Raw genomic sequence first — 17,124 nt, 5'->3', positions numbered from 1 at the left:
ATGAAATTTAAGATTACCATGAAGTTCCACACCCAAATAATTACAGGAAGCACTGAGGTGATATGTTTATTACCAAGGTAGAGCGGGGAATGAATGCGGATGAGCGTTGGTGGAACATGAATAAAACAAACTCACTTATAGACGGCTTTGCATCCAGTTGGTAATATTGCATCAATTTATCATACTTAAGTCAGCACTAAGTCTGGAAAGTAGGTTGGTTACGAATAGTCAGACTAATTAAGGATAGTTGTGTCTTTGAATAAAGAATACAGTTGGAAGAAAGCAGGCAATTACCTAGGTCGTTTAACATACATTAAAACAAAAAGGGCCAAGTATGGATCCCTGAGGTACGCCAATATTTGTTCTCATTGATTTCAAAGAACACCAAGAATTCTTACTATTTGTTTTCTATCGCAGAGACTAAGGCTGTAGAACACGAGTTTTCGGACCGCATGACCGAGAATCTCTCTGACTCACTTCTGCATAAATCTCGTAGCACGTGCTTTGAAATACTAAGCAGAGTCAGACGCCGATGGTAGTCAATTTAGGTCTTATTCCACACAGCCCATAGTTTCATGCAAACAGCTCGTAACGCTGAATACGTGAGAGACAGTGTGGCTACTACAAGGACTCTAAGATTCCCTGTACCTAGGTAGTCGTGCAATCATTCAGCGATCACCGGACATCCAAATAATTAGCAAATATAGGAGTAAAGAGTTTCTAAACTATTCCAGTAACGACGTACATCTGCCGCTCATCAATGGCCGTTCAAAAGTCTGAAATTTCAGGAAGCAAATTTGACTTATAGTTTACTGTATTTATTGAGCGTGTTATCTACGCACATAAAACTTTTTACCTGTATTGTCATGTTACACCCGTGAGCAACAGTACACAGACCAGGTTGCACGATAAAGCGCATTTTCCGCTGTCTGCCAACGCAACATGAAATTGATAACTGCGTCCAAGTTGGCATTGCAACTTTTCAGTGTACGCGTGGAATTGCAGTTTATGCTGGTTAATTATGAATAAATCAGCTTTTATGCGTATCAGTGTACGCGTGAATTCAGTTTATGCTTGTTAATTACGAATAAATTCAGCTTTTCGGCGACCTTTAGGTCCGTATACTTTTGCTCACAGGTGTACATACAGCGACAGCTCAAAGCATCTGGTACGCCACCTTTAATATTATTCATGGAAAACTTGAACAATTGCGAACATTTCTTTAATATTATTCATGGAAAACTTGAACAATTGCGAACATTTCTGTTCATTTCAGAATTTGAGCGTCCAAGAAAACTAGATGTATAGCGCTGCAACAGGGCTAGAATGCCAAAAAAAGACGTCGTTGTGTCCTGGTAGCACACGTCACTACCTTCTGTGTCATAATGTCATGACACTTACATGTCGCTCCTGTGATAAGAAACCAAACCATTTTCATACGAAGTATGATATAGGAAATCATTTAGAAACCTCGGAGGTATGTCAATATTCTCTGTGTGGGTTCGAAGTCTAGCGCCATTTCATAAAGTGGTAAACGGGGATAGTTGCTGCACGTCCTTGATTGCGTTGCGCGGAATTTCCCGCAAAAAGAATGAAAGACCACGAGAAGAAGAGAAAACAACTTTATTTGACCCGTTTTACAAAAGAGGGGGGGGGGGGTCAAAGACGCTCCTGCCCCGTCACCTGGGAGACGGCTGAGATATCTTGTATCTCGGCGGCTCTCTCGGCCAGGCGGGTCGCCCAATCTTGCTCGTGGTGGTCTGAGTTGAGCAGCAGGGCTGCCCATTGCCTTGATCTTTTATTTGGCGGCCCTCGAATGTTTCTGCCTGGGGACATGCCCACAAGTTGTGCGGCAGGTCCGCTCTATTATTACATATTTTACATAAGTCTGTATAACTTCCGGGATAAAACCGGCTGCAGGACACTGGGCTTGGATACATGTTGGTCTGGAGGAGGTTCTACACAACTGCCTGTTTCTTAGTTAATTTAGGGTGAGCCGGGGGATACCATGCCAGGCCCAGCCGATGGTGGTAGGTAATTTCTTTATATGTGACCATTCGATCTCCTCTGGACCCTGGCTGGGCTGGCTCACTTGCTCGGCGAGTAAGTCCTCGAGCTACTGTGTGAGCGCCTCGTTACCAGGAAGCGAGCAGTGCGCGGGTTCCCAATGACATGGATCGTCCTGCGCCGTCGCTGGTCACTATATGATTTGAATATTTTGAGCGCCTCCATGGAGATGCGGCCCCTGACGAAGTTGAATACAGCGATCTTTGAGTCACTGACAATTTGTCTATGCAATTGCCAATGCGATTGCTGCCTCCTCTGCTGTTGCAGGGTTGTCTGTGGTGACGGTCCCGCTGACGAGGGGCTCCCTTCCGTGTCTACCGCCACCACAGACATACCCACCTGATTCCTATATTCTGCGGCGGCCACATAGACCACGTCCTCCACGGCCTGATACTTGTGCTCAACATAACGAGCCCTAGCCTCCGGCGCTCTTGTGTGCTCCGGGTGCATGTTTTTTTGGTATTGGGGGGACACGGAGATCCTTCCTTATTTGCTTAGGGATGTCTTTTTTAGTTCCGTGCTGTTATTCATAGTGTATGTGTAGTTTGCTAAGTATGTGTCGTCCCGTTGGACTTAGTGTCAGCCTGTTATATTGAGATATTGTGAGCGCCTCTATTAATTCGTCCCAAAGTGTTATGTATACCTAGCTCTAACAGTTCATCAGTTGGTGTAGTGAGGGGCACGCCGATCGCTTGCTTATGTGCCCTCCTAATGAGGACTTCAAGCTTCTGCTTTTCTGCGGCTCGAAATGTTAGGTAAGGTGCCACATAGACGATACGGCTAATGACGAAGGCCTGCACCAGGCGAACCAGGTGGCCTCCCTCATGCCATACCGTCTATTGCTATTCTCTTAATTAATCGTATTGTTTAGGTGTGTGCTGATCTCTAGAGTTTGATGGTCTCCGTATTCCTCCCCTCCGCATGCACCCGGAGTCCGAGTACTTTGAGTTGCTCCACTACGGTACCGGGCCCCCGTTCGCCGTGAGTGTTATGTTGGGTTGTCCTCCGTACTGTTTTTTTGTGGTGGGGTACACCAGCAGTAGCTCAGACTTCTGCGGCGAGCAGTTAAGTCCCCTCTCTGTAGCATAGCTCTCGACTGCCCTCACTGCGTGTTGTAATGTGTCCTCAATCTCCGCCTCGCTGCCGCCCGTCACCCAAAGAGTGACGTCGTCGGCATAGAGAGCGTGATGAGGACCCTGAGCTTACTTAGAATTTTGGGCAAGCCGATCATTGCTGTGTTTAAACAGAAAAGGGGACATACCGAGCCCTGTGGTGTACCCCTACTTCCCAACTCTATATTTTCTGATCGAAGATCCCCGAGGGTGATTTTGGCAGTGCGCTTAGAGAAAGTCCCGAATGTAGGTGTAGGCCTTGTGGCCCACCCCCAAATCCCGGAGATTCTCTAGAATCGCACTGTGTTTTATGTTATCAGAGGCTTTCGTGAGGTCCAAGCCCAAGATGGCTTTAAGTCCTGTACCCCGGCCGCTAGCGTCGAGGATCTGATGCTTAATTTGGAGCAGGACGTCCAGCGTTGAGTGATGCGGTACGAACCCAATCATAGAGAGAGGGTACAACCCGCGGTCTTCCATGTAATTTTGGAGACGCGCAAGGATTACGTGCTTCATCAGCTTCCCGACACACGATGTTAAAGAAATAGGCCGGATATTTTCAATTTGGAGTTTCTTGCCAGGTTTCGGGATCATCAACACGTGTGCAGTTTTCCACTGCTGCGGTATTGACCCCTCTGCTCAGCACTTATTCATATATTTAATTATGATCGCGATCGATTCATCATTCAAATTTCGTAGAATTTTGTTCGTGATACCATCTGGCCCTGGCGCCAATTTCCTGCGTAACTAAATAATATCCGCCCTCATTTCAGCCTTTGTATTTTCCTCATCTAAAGAAAGGTTCGCCTTACCTATGTAGTCTTTATGTGTCTCTTTCTGTGTATTGCCAATATACCGATTTTTAATTTCATTTAATATTTCCCCGGTGGTCCCTGGGTACCCATGTATAATTTTGGTAAGGTTTTGTCTCTGCACTGTGTGAGTGTTGTCCGGGTCTGAGACATCGAAGGAGATTCGACGTCTTACTCAGCCCCAGCTGGCCTTCCATGCTACTGCAAGTGGATTCCCACTGTTGCCGGGATAAGCGATTGGCGTGGTCTTCGATGTCCCTATTGAGTCTCGCAATTCGCCGTCTCAAATTGCGGTTATGTCGTTGCTTCTTCCACCGTTCCTGCAGGATGCTGCGTGCTTACCACAGATGGAGAGGTTTGCTGCCAGCTGCCTCTAGACCGACTTCCTCGGGGTTCTCCTTAGTGGCTTCCTTGACGGCTCTATGTAATTTTGAGGTCCACTCATCAATGTCGATGATGGTGGACTCTGTGTCAGTGTCATCGTCTTCGTGTTGTATCTGCCTGAAAGTGTCCCATTCTACCATTGCAAGCTTTCGACCCTGCTTCTTAGTTGGCCCTGTGTGTAGTGTTGTGGATACGATACAATGGTCACTGCCCAAATTTTCTTGTGTGTTAACCCACTGGGGTTCGTGTGTATTCTTTGCGAATGTGAGGTAGGTGTTGTGTCCACGCACACGCTGTTACTCGTGCGTGTGGGCTGTTGGGGGTCGGTCATTAAAGTGAGACCCATCTGCTGCGCGTCCGCCCACAGGCTTCGCCCCTTAAAGGTGTCTTTACGATAACCCCATGTCGGATGCGGAGCCTTGAAATCCCCAACAATGATGGTGGTGTTATGCTTCGTTATGTCTAATGTTTTGCGCAACAGGGGCCCGAACCGTTGTCGCTCTCTCGGCGAACTGTATACGTTTAGCACAAAGAGGCTGCGCTCACTTTTCTTGGTTGGTATAATTTCAATGAGGATGTGTTCCGTGTTAGACGTCGCGACATCATGTACAACAACTGTTAAGTTGCGCTTCACCAGGGTCGTAACACGAGAGTCAGCGCCACTAGAGGCAAATGATTTATACCCCATTAATTTTGCCGGTCCGCCGGTCTCTTGCAAGGCAATGACGTCGGGTGACTCTTCTTTTTTAGAATTCTGCCAATATTCGAGGAACTGCTGCAGATTCCCCCGTTTGCGGCGGAACCCACGGCAGTTCCATTGCCAAATTTTATAACTGGTGGTTTTCGGGGCCATTTCTAATGCGAGTTGGATGGTGTTCCAGCGGTCTTTTCGGGTGGCTGGTCTGAGTTCTGCAAATGAGTTTTCCAGTGCAGTTGTTCTTTGTTCAATTATGTCAATTTTGACATGGAGTTTGTCAAAGTTTGCCTGCACCGTTTCCATTAGCTTTTCAAAAGTGCGCCTTGACCTTCAGGGGCCTCTTCTGCCCTTCTTTTATGCGGCGGTGCAGTTACTGTGGGTTCTCTCTGCGTAGGAACAGGGGTATGAGTCTCAGCGCTACTAACAGACGGTGTTCTACTACGAACACCAGCTTTTTCAGCTTTAAGCTGTGCGATTTCTGACTTTAGCTGTCTGTTTTCTGTTAAAACCTGATTGAGCATTTCCTGGATTTGAGTCAATTTAGATTCTAAGGTGGACCTGCCGTCATCTTTAACGTGGGCTTTTTGGGCAACCCTGTCCGCCCAGCCTACTTGTGAGTCTGGCGTGTTCCCCAGCGTCGTCCTCGGTGACGGCTGCAGCCCCATCGTGGCTTGTCGCGTGACTTCGATCTCGCACCGTGCCTCGGCTTGGACTTTGAGCGGGATCTCCCCTGCCGCTCTGCCCCCAAGCGTGGAAACGACCTCGAGTGGCTCCTGCTGCTGCCGGGGGCGGCGCTGACTCCTCGCTCCGTCGGCCGGCTCTGTCGCTCCAGTTGCTGCTCCCACTGCCTCTTCTTCATGATGTAGGGTGTGCGGAAGAGTTCCTTACACTTCTTGTCTCCAGTCTGGTGATCCTTGCCACAGAGCTCGCAACGTGGCGTACATTTATGGTCTTCTCCGGGGTTAGCCGCGCGGCAGCCCCGGCATCGCACATTCTTGGGATTTGGGCACACGTCACCTCTGTGCCCGAGGCGCTCGCAGAGCTTGCACACTTCATGTTTTTTTCTTGTACAGCAGGCACCGATATTCGGCGCCTCTGTAAAAGACGTAGTGGCCACGGTGGGTAGCTGCGTCGCGTCGAAGCCTCCGCGAGGGCGCAGCACGACCTTGAGGTCTTCCGGTGGTAACTGGGGTTGGTGCGGCTCTGTTGGTTTGCGCATGCGCGGCGCTACCTTGGAGATTCCGCGCCCGCGCTCGGCAATGGCGACTCTCTCTGCGACCTCGGCAGCTTTCTTGGAACTCTTTTTTACGTGTACGTTTAGCCAACCTGGCTCCTGCATCACTTCTGGCGTGATGTCTTCGCCTGTCACTTCTACCCCATCCATACTTGACATTCGCGGGGGCGTCGGGCTTGCGTCCGCGTTCCCCGTCTCGTGGTGTCGGCTACCGTGCTCGCCGGGGGCGGCGACGGCTGCGGCTTCCGTGCTGAATGCTGGGACTTGCGCATCTAAGCCTCACCGTGGCGCTTCGAATTTTGGCGAGTTGATAATTTTGGCGGAAATGGGCCCACCTTTAGAATTTTAGTTTCCACGGGATCCAGGGGTGGTCCGGAATCCGATGTTGGTGGATTGCTGCCAGGATTCAGTGATTTTGCACCTTTGGAGCAATTTGGCACGGTGCCCATGTGAAGAGCGCCTACACTGGCGGCCCCCTATAGTGGCAGCCTCCCTGAAAGGCCACGAGAGATGTTCACTGACAAGGTTGAAGAGTTGGTAGTTCGAGCTTTGCCTTTGCCTCTCGAGCTCTTTCATTCCTTCAGTGTTAAAGCTTAGTGCCGAGACAGTCATGACCGAGCACCTTTACTAACTTAAATGTGAAAGAAAAAGCTCTATTAGTATATTCGCAAAAAGTGCCACCGCAACCGAATTTGTATAGCGTAAAATGTCCATAGTTTCAAGTACAGCACATTCAGAGGAAACTCCCGTGGAAATTTTCACGCTTGAAATGAGAGTCCGTGCCTTCCGAAAAAGTCTCAAAAAACTTGACGCTTTCAAAACCGAAACTATAAGGTTGAAAATAAGCGCACCTTTTATACATCAGCTCCGAGATTCTGGTTTGCCCGCGGTAGGACGCGGAACGTCTCGGGGGGCACGTGTTAGGTTTGACGCCACATCTGCTAACCACCAGGAGCACGCGTCCTATGCTTAAATGCTATATATAGGTTCCTGATGAAAGAACCATACAATTACCACTGCTCGCACTTCAAGATTGCTTCAATGTTGTACACTACTCATTTACAATCTATTTGCCGCTCAATAAATCTCATCGCAGTTCGCTACAAAGCTTTCGTGCTATAGACAGCAGTACGGGGAGTGAAGTGCACCTTTGGAAAGAGAAGCGTGCACAGATTTCACCTGCTCTACCTTTAGTCTGCGATAAAGAAATAAAGCGAAACGGGACTAATATGCTCTCGTTTGTTTTGCAGATGCCGTGTTGACCGAAGACGACTTCAAAAAGTACAAGCCTGCCTGGTCTGAGCCCGTGACGAGACGTTTCGCAGAGTACACGCTGTACGCTCCACCCTTTCCTTCCAGTGGTGTGTTGCTCCTCGAACTGATTCCGGAACGTGCGGCCAGGTAAGTGTCCAAATGTAAAGCTACAGAAGAAGGCGTAACCAAGAGTGACACGCAAAACTGAAAATTTTCAACTAAGCCGCGTGCTAGTTTCCAATCAAATTACAGGCAGTGCTGTAATTTAGGGATGGATGAAAATGAGACAGCTTTAACGTGTGCGGTATTTAAGTATGCGCAATTATCATATTCAGGCGTACCCAACCGGGTTATTGGACACGCGTAGCGGCGTTATGAGGCACTTCATCCAACCTATGCCTTTTGGACACGATTATGCGTTTCAGAAGTGCTCTTGTGAAAAAATAAAAAACGTTTCAAATCGGGGAGGGTATCTCAGAGATGCAGCGGCAATGGGGTACATGAAACGTTTTGACCATGCTTCAAATGTTGTATTCGTAGTAGGGTACGGAATTGGACTAACTAAACGCAACAGTTACATTTGTGCAGGTTATACATGCACCAACATCCCAGGTTCGTGTTTTATTGAACGCTTATTCACACATTAGGGAGCGGACATGCATTTATTTTATTGCAGCTAGTGCGCGTATGATGGGCTCATTTTACAACCGTGTTGGCTCTCTGATCGTTATAGACACACTTGGTTTGCAGAAGGTGTTTGGGTGGCGGCAGCTCACGGCGCGGCGGCGAGCGCGGCATACCTCGAAGGCGATCTGCGACGTGGCAAAAGTGCGCGCCCGTGTGGGCCTCATCTTGAAAGCGATCTGCGATGTGGATAACGTGCAACTAGTGCCCACGGCTTCGTATGCGCTGTGCGTTCGACGTTTAGTTCGCGTTGAAGCGAGATAGGGCACGAAGGCCAATTTAGCTCGCTACTGCTGACGCACCTCCTACACTACAGTGTTCCGACAGCATGCTTCCGTGGTCATCGAGTGAGACGTGTTCATATTTACTTGTGGGCGCCTGACACATTGCTTGTTAGTTTATTTAGTAAGCGAATGTTTACAAGTTTATGCGGCTGATAAAGTCTCTATCCTTAGTTCACATAGTCGTATTTTCTATCGGCTGCTCTTTAATGTCCCGTACAACTCCCGTACTATAGACTTATTTCAGGAAGCCAACATAATTTCTCTGTCAAAATTATACCAGTACAAGTTAACAGCTGCCTTTAGGCGAGAAGTAAAACTGAACCGCTCCTTTCTACGAGAGCTTTGTAGCCTTGAACTAAATGACAAATTTTATGTTACCCGTCATAAAGAAATATGGCGGGTGGTCACACCCAGAACAAATTATTTAAGGGCAAAGCTATCATACACAATGCCAATGCTTTTAACTGAATATGTGAATCTAGGCGTTGATGTCGCGCAAATGACGGCCAAACAACTGAGAGACTTGTATGTGCAGCATTTTTAAGTTACTGGTTAAGTGTACTTCCTTTCAGTTAGTATATATATCAAGTATATATATATATATATATGGGTATGCATAAGAGTGTATATATATATATATATATATATATATATATATATATATGTATGCGTGTGTGTGTGCTTAGCGGCGTCTACTTGTTTCATTTTGTCACCATGAGAACTACACAAGCTACCTGAGTATTTTTGGACACCAGTGGCGCTGTATGCACACGCGTATGTATGTGCATGTATATGCGCATATGTGGGTACATGTAGGCATATATATGCATAATGCGCATGTGCATACATGTATGAATTGTTGTTGCCTAATACTCTGTAAGGGGGCTGCGGGCCTCGTTAAGCTGCCTCTATTGGAGCCGCTTTTACTTGCAGCCTCCTCCACCAAGTTGATGGACGTAAAATTTTTATTATAATATTATATTATATAATCGAGGCTTCGCCTTTCGGGAGAAACTGCGACTTTTGTTTTTCAATTCTGCAATCAGCGCTCCACAATTGGACTATGTAAATTCGAGCGACACCCACTTCACCGGCCTGTCACGCCGGTGAAGCCAGAACTCACCACGCCAAAGCGACGTGTACACATTAACGATGCATTATAGGTCGAACAAAACTGAGTTTTTCCCCTCAGTATCCGGTGAGTAGCGCTTTTTGAAAAATCTAAAGGAGGGAAGACATATACAGCTCTGCTGTATAATGTCATTCTTGTGTACTGATTTCGGTGAACATTAGGAATCCCATGCGGTAGAAATTAAACCGGAGTCCTTTACTGCGAGCTGAGCGTTGGATCGCGATCACAAGCTTATAGGGGTGTCCGAATAGTAATTTTCGAAGCCGAATCCAAGGCGAATTGAATATTGCCAGAAGCGAATTGATCCGAATATCGAATACTGTTCAAATATTGCTCAAAAAATGAAGTGATGTTCTCACGGTTAATATAAAACGATCTTCACTTCCTAGTATACTCCCAACGTTAGCACGTACCTGTCAATACAGTCTACGTTGCGAAGTGTTCTTTATTAAAGCATACCGGGAGCATTAGGTGCATTCAAGAAGTTACTTCGACCTCTAAGGAAGCGCGGGTGATTGCAAATGTTAACCGTTTAACCAAAAGGTGTGGCTCACTGAGCGACGTTGCGTACTCCTCCCCCCAATTTCCCCTTTTTGTGTTTTGTGTGTAGTCGCAGGCTGAAAACTATGGCATCTTTATTCCAATTTCACGATGGGCGCCCACTTTTGGTGACATAAAATATTCAGAACATTTGAAACTATTCCTTTTTACGAACAGACAATTTGATTCGAAAACTGAATTGAATGGGCCGATTATTGATTCGCTTTTCGAAAGTTTCGAATGCTCACACACCCCTAGTTACGCTGCATAAATAAATAAATCTTTTGCCTAAAGGTTATTCAGGTAGTAAAAATTTTACTGTGTCGATTTTCCTCGATGATATATCGAAACAGGAAAAGTGTAGATGACTCACAATGCTTTCTACCGTCGAACGCAGTTCTATCGAATCTGAGGGGGATAACCAAAAAGTTCGATATATAGGTAATTCGATATATAAAATAATAGGCCCTCAGACAAACGGCGGCTTATCGATTGGTGCGTCCGAGAGCCGCTAAGTTACTGCACGCAACTCGGAAATAAAGCAGGCACACTTTGTTTACCAGCGAAAAAAAATACCTGGATAACTTTCAAGTTCATTGCGAAGTCCTAGTTGATTCTTTTCTTTTCAGTTGCAGCGGCCATAGCTCGCGAAAAATGAAATCGCGAATGGGCATTCAACCTACACGAAGATTCCACGTAAATTGGAAAGAAGGCATATTGACATTCGAGGTAGCACACGGAGTAACCGAACAGCTGGATGGGGCTGAACTGACTGCACACTCTCCTTCTGCCCCTTCAGGTGCCAGAAGACCTCAAAGGGTACAAATAAGTGCACTTTTCGGTCTTCGGCATGGCGCCGCGTTCGATATATCGAATGTGCGAGTGTACGGGCGTTCTATATACGAGTGCACCAGTAACTTTAAATTTTTATTCGATTTAGAAGGGGATGTTAGAGCTGTTCGATATACACAATAATTCATTAATCGTGGGTTCGATAAATTCGGATTGTACTGAATTATCAAATTATTACTTGTGTTTATATTTAGCCCTTCTCACAATAAGTGTTTTTTTTTCTGTACTGCAGACTCTCAGACAAGCTGAGGCAAAACAACGGTACGACTTCGAACCTTGAACTGTTGACCGCCAGGTATGAAGTTTTCGCTTTTTGGCAACTTTTTGTGGCAAATAAATAGGACGTTGGCTGCTGCAGACGATGCAAAAACTGCATGAAACAAACTTTTCATAGCTATTGCCGTCAATTTCTGGGAACGAATGTATCGGAGGTGGTTAACATGATTACAAGGTTTTTTCCCCATTACAGAGTTTTCCCACAGCTTATCCCATCGCACAAGTAGTTTGAACGCGCTCTCGTGCAGAAAAAAAAGTGGTTCCTGCCCTAAACTCTTCGCCTCACGCGTCCACATTTGTGGAAACTTTTCTAAACAGGCAATGCACCTCATCAAAAGGTTTGATGAATTGAAGTTGAGCGATTTATTCACCTTTTGCCTTTTTTATTCAGAATACCCAGCATGCAGGGAAGGGCGCCAAGTGTCAGCTAAGGCAGCCCTTATCAAAAATGTTGGCTCCGAACATGTCAGGCTACGTTTTCCAATGTCGTGTCAGCATTCTAGGACAATGATATATCTACTTCAGAAAGCTTTTTACGTCCACCTGCAATTTTCCCCCCTTTTTTGTGAGCTTCGGTAACAATAAAATAAGCTTTTAAAAGCAGATCCTCATTTTCTTGCCTACCCTTCGTTCCGTAGTGAAGAGGTCAATGCACTAGTGACCCAAACATGTAGCGGTCGTTATGACGGCGAGATCCATTTCCCAGGACACACACAGTACAAAATATCCATAGAGAGGGTAGCTTGCAACTCATATAAATTCACGTTAGAGTACGTGCGGGCAGTCAACTGGAATGTGCAGCAGTGGGCGACATCGACTTAAACATGGAGTGCATTGTAAACATCGCGAAAACAATAACGTTATGCCACTGATTTTTAATGCAAGTCTGCATACCATGCGCTGAGCAGGCTGTGCTGCTTGCTGTTCCCGAAACAGGGACTAGGGTGCTCTGCCATTACGCAGACAGCGCTTCCAGTCGTCCTCAGCTGTTGCTCATGGCGAAAGGATGTCCGGACGTGTCGGTCTCTTAGGTTTTCACGTTAAAATTATGGGGAAAAAAAGCTTGCGCTTACCGCTGCTTTGTGCTTACTAAAATACAGCGAAAAGACCAAATTTTATTCTACAGATGGGTAAATATAACACTTGACATTCCTACTTGCCTGCATATCAAGAAAACAAATGCAGAGTTGCCTTCATTTAACAAGGAGCTAGCTGCTACCAAGGCAGCGCTAGCGTAGCTAACATAGGCTTGCGTGGCCTCCTATCGGTAGCAGCGGAAACCAAACCAGCCATTCCAGCAGGGTAATCACGTAGAAAAGACGGTTGGGTTGACGATGCCTAGGCCTAAAAGTGATCGGCCATGTATATTATAGTAGCAACTTCCATCTGCATTAGATGCAGTAGAAGGAGCTAAACAAATCTCGTGCGTTGGCGTTCAAGTCATGCTTTTGTGCAATCACGTGGCGAGGTGTGTTTACGTAGCCTCCTATTAAGAGATGGCCCTCTTGATGCTTTCTCAAATCAAAACTTGGACTGAATTCCATAATTAAGGCTCCAAAAAATTACCTGTCGTTCGCTGAAGCTTACAAAGTTCCTTGTAACGATTACCGGATTATTGGCAGAGTATGGATTTCAGGCACGTTATCCCGTTTGAAAATATGACTGGATGTTTGTGTAAGTGGAAGGCTCATGTATCTATGAAACTGCTTGCGCCTGCTTGACACATGTACCGAACTCACCTAGGGTGTCCTAAAGAATAGATTGTCTCAATTGGCCAAGTTTGGAGTTTTTCAATTTACCAGTAATTTATTCCATGTGCTTTTACGCACTGTGCCATTCGACTACAGGTACTATTTTACCCTTTGGAGGAAGTACTAGTGAATTCGTTTCCTGTGTGGCCCACGTGGTCCGAGTCATTAGCGCCGTCAGCTTTCATTCTGACAAGGACTGCGGAATTTCGTGCAGATTTTATTGTTCCTGCACAAGGGTTTCCAAATTAAGTCATTAGCTAATTATAATAACAGAAAAGACGAGATCTAAAATTTTTGCCTAGTACTCCAGGGCATGAAAGTGTGAAATTTTCTGACATGAAAGTGTTTTATCCCGGGTTTCTCGACTGATTTCTGGCAACGAATGTAATTTCTGCCATCTGGGAGCGGTGAAGCGAAGTACTGCATCGGGACACTAATGAGCACCAACAGGGAACGCTTCGGTAGTCAAAGTGCAGTGAAGAATCCAGCGCGGTGTAGCCATAGAATAAAGAACCAAGTGTAAACGGCTTCGTGCTTTTCTAAACTCGTCAGTTTCATCGAAGTAGTCTGTAATAAAGTATACGTAAATAAGGTGTCCGACGGCAAGATTCGAACCCATGACCACTAGACTAGTACAAAATCCCGGTGCTGAAACCATTAAGCCACCGACGCATGCGCCGACACGTGGCTTAGAACGCCCTTATCAATTTTTCGCGGGCGTGAGCCCGTTGAGACGCCTGGCGCGTTTCAACTCCGTTCGCCAATAGGATGCCTCGCGCGATGCGAACATGCAACACGCTGGCCGACCCGCAAATCGTGCGCCTTTGGCTGCAGCGGGCCATGAGTTCATGAAGCAAACGTGCAACAGCTTGTGTGAAGACACACTTCAATTTCCTGTTCTACTGATTGCTATGAAATAGGTATCAACCATATTTTTTTTTCAAGCAGTCATCCGTGGTGCAAAACCGCGCAAATTGAAGAAATGACAGAAGAAACGCATGAACGAGCGTTGACTTCCAATGAAGCTATATTGAAATCACGTGACCTTATATATAGATGTTCATCAAGAAGTCCGGTGAAAATACAAACACCTCGGCAATGAGCAGCTCTCAAAACACTTGCTGAGCAAAGATGTATCACCGGCTCAAAGCTTATTACGTCCGGTAATATGTCTTCACTTGTGTTCATGTGGTCCATTGTAGAGGTTCTGTTTATTTTCATTACCTTTTCTTTCATTGGTGGTCTTGTTAACTGTGTGCTCATGCGATCAGGTGATTTCAGCCGTGTTCAACTTGCGCAGTTTTTCACCACAAAACGTAAACGAACTGGTCCACCTTTGAGCCTTGTTAGATCGTCGGATTCAAATAGTTACGCCTCATATCACCTTTTCAGGCAAACCTTCAGGACCTGGGTGCATCGGTTGCTCGTAAGCTGCGCAGAAGTAAACCGCTAGAGCTAAACAAATAGAATTATCAAGATTTTCATTGCTTATTCTCATTCCTTCGCGAGACCTACTTATTTGACATTCTTTAAATTACCTCGGTCTGCACCATTTGGTCGCAGACATAGCAGATCATGCAGCATCCCCGGTCTTCTAATATTCTCACGCGCTATTCACTATATAAGATGCAAAGTAATTTTTAATGTTTTGGCAAGTGACCACAAGATAGTGATCTAGATCATAACGATGAATGGAAAGATAGCAGTCGACTAGTAATTTGAAAGGTTTATTCATATCAGTGACGCGCAGAGGACACAGGTCACATATAGTCGTAAATTGTCACTTTGATTGATAAGCAACTGTTGCCGGACTCTTCTGAATTTTTCAGTCGCATGATTGCAGTCGCAAACTTACTGAAACGATGAGTGACGCAGTGACAGGACGTCTTTATATGTGGGTGCCTATTTTATGCGACGATGACGATGTGGGCAGACGTGAACGGCAACAATCGCGAGGCACTTTAGTTTAGCGAAGGGCAGCCAGAGTTTGGCTCTGGGAACATTGGTCGTCATGAGCCGTTCCGCGATCGCCAGTGGGTCATGTGACCTTTGTCAAACGCTAGTGTGAATACAACCTCAAAAGACAGTTTTAGTTTAACGTTAGCGTAATAGCGGGGATAAGGGAAATATCGTTACCGTTCCGCAAACGAACTTAGCAGAAAGAGAGTTTTAGTATAGCGTGATAGCGTAGTATACATGCGGGACGCTATTCCATTACGCTTTGAATTTCGCATACATAGGGCACCTAAGTCTATGTGTGTGTGCGTCCGGAAAGTGCGAGAGGCAGCGCAATGGAAGCCATGAGCGCGTTGTATTTTTACTTCCCATGTCCGCCGATCTGCAGCGAAACAGACAAGCAGTGCAAGCCGTCTACCATAGCCTCCGAAATGTCCCCATCTCAGAGGCCATATGCCGTTGTCGCGCCTATCTCCCGACTTTACCGACAGGTGGCGTTCGCATCTCGGAGAAAATTTCTCTCGTTAGGCTTAGGCTCGTTCGAAACGAGAAGCGGTCTCGAACATTCCTCAAGATTAGCCATAACACTCTCTCGTCGAAGCAGCATGAGACTAAGCAAAAGCCGTTTACGCAGTCATTTGCTACGAACGAAGTGAATTCTACAAAAACAATGCCAAATTCAGTTCGAAGCGGGCGACCGGGACCGCCGCCATGTTTTACGCACACTACGTAAACAACGCTAACACGGTAACGTTAACTCTGAGAAATAGCGTGCGCACGGTAAACGGTATGGGTCGCTTAGCGTTCTGCGCATGCGCATTTCGATCCCGCTATTCCGGTACGCCCGCTATTTCGGTAACCACGCTAAACTAAAACTGTCTAAAGACGCCCAGCCAAGTTGGCGGAGAAGTAAAGCGTATTGGCTTGCATCACTGCTGTTATTTATTCTTATTTCTTCTACGCGAACGCGCTAAACAAACTAATAACTAGCGCATCTAACTGTTACAAAAATTTTGTGTTCTCGGAATTTCACTTCACTTCACTTTATTACCTTAAAGGCCCCCAGGGTTGGGGGTATAACATAAGGGGTGGGCGACAAGCATAAAGTAAATAAATACACAAGGAAAGAATGTTTAAGTACATGTTTGCTCGCGGTTCAATATGTCAAAAATGTGGATGGGCAGGTGATTGCGGCGATGTCGTGTGGAAAGCCGTTCCAGTCCGAGGCTGAGCGTGGGAAGAATGATGAGGCAAAAGTGGCAGTGCGCGTACGTGGCAGGGTGACTTGGAGGGGATGACCAATGCGAAGTGAGATGCGTGCCGGAGGGCTGATGTAGGGTGGATGGTTAAGTGAGCTGTAAAAAACTTGTGAAATAAATACAAACTAGCGATACGACGCCGACAAGCGAGGGTTGATATGCCGGACTCTGCTTTTAACGATGATATACTGGTGCTGTATAAATAGTATGAATGAATGACTCTTGTGGCACGATTTTGTACCGATTCTAGGCACTTTATTATATTTTTTTGGTTAGGGCTCCAGATGGCAGATTCAAATTCCGGCTTAGAACCTACGAGTGACTTGTAGGCAAGTAGTTTTAGGTCTGGTGGCGCGTGACGTAGATGACGTTTTAAGAATCCAAGGCTTTTGTTAGCAGATGATACGATTTTAGTGACATGCGCGTTCCAGGTTAGATCATTAGATAACGTTACGCCGAGGTAATTATAAGACTGTGTTAATTCTATGGGGTCATGCGAGATAGTATAAGGGAACAGGAGAGGATTACGTTTTCGGTTGAACGACACGAGTTTGCATTTATCGGGGTTTAGTTTCATGAGCCATCGGTTACACCAGTTCTGGACGCAGTTTAGGTCACTTTGGAGAGCTATTTGATCAGAGGGGTTATTAACTGTGCGATAGATGACACAGTCATCGGCAAAGATACGCACGTTACAAGAGCATGCGTTGCTAGGTCGTTAATATGTATTAGAAAATATAATATTATATATTACATATATTAGTATATATTATAACAGAAACCATTGGACATTAGTATATTTTACAAAACAACTTTTAGAAGTACGATGACTG

At 46.0% G+C, this 17,124-nt stretch overlaps 1 protein-coding gene across 1 annotated transcript in view; it reads left to right on the top strand.

Annotated features, from left to right (window-relative positions):
* The window catches only part of LOC125946830 (scoloptoxin SSD14-like), a 109,305-nt gene that overhangs the window by 10,200 nt on the left and 81,981 nt on the right, over positions 1-17,124 (top strand). The window contains exons 3-4 of the mRNA XM_049670913.1: positions 7,554-7,704; positions 11,282-11,344. Coding sequence (XP_049526870.1) covers positions 7,554-7,704; positions 11,282-11,344 — 214 coding nt within the window. The remainder of the gene's footprint in view (positions 1-7,553; positions 7,705-11,281; positions 11,345-17,124) is intronic.

This window comes from Dermacentor silvarum, chromosome 7, assembly GCF_013339745.2.
Source record: "Dermacentor silvarum isolate Dsil-2018 chromosome 7, BIME_Dsil_1.4, whole genome shotgun sequence".
Classification (NCBI taxonomy): domain Eukaryota; kingdom Metazoa; phylum Arthropoda; class Arachnida; order Ixodida; family Ixodidae; genus Dermacentor; species Dermacentor silvarum.
Note: the sequence above shows the minus strand (reverse complement) of the source record. Positions and strands in the feature narration are given on the sequence as shown.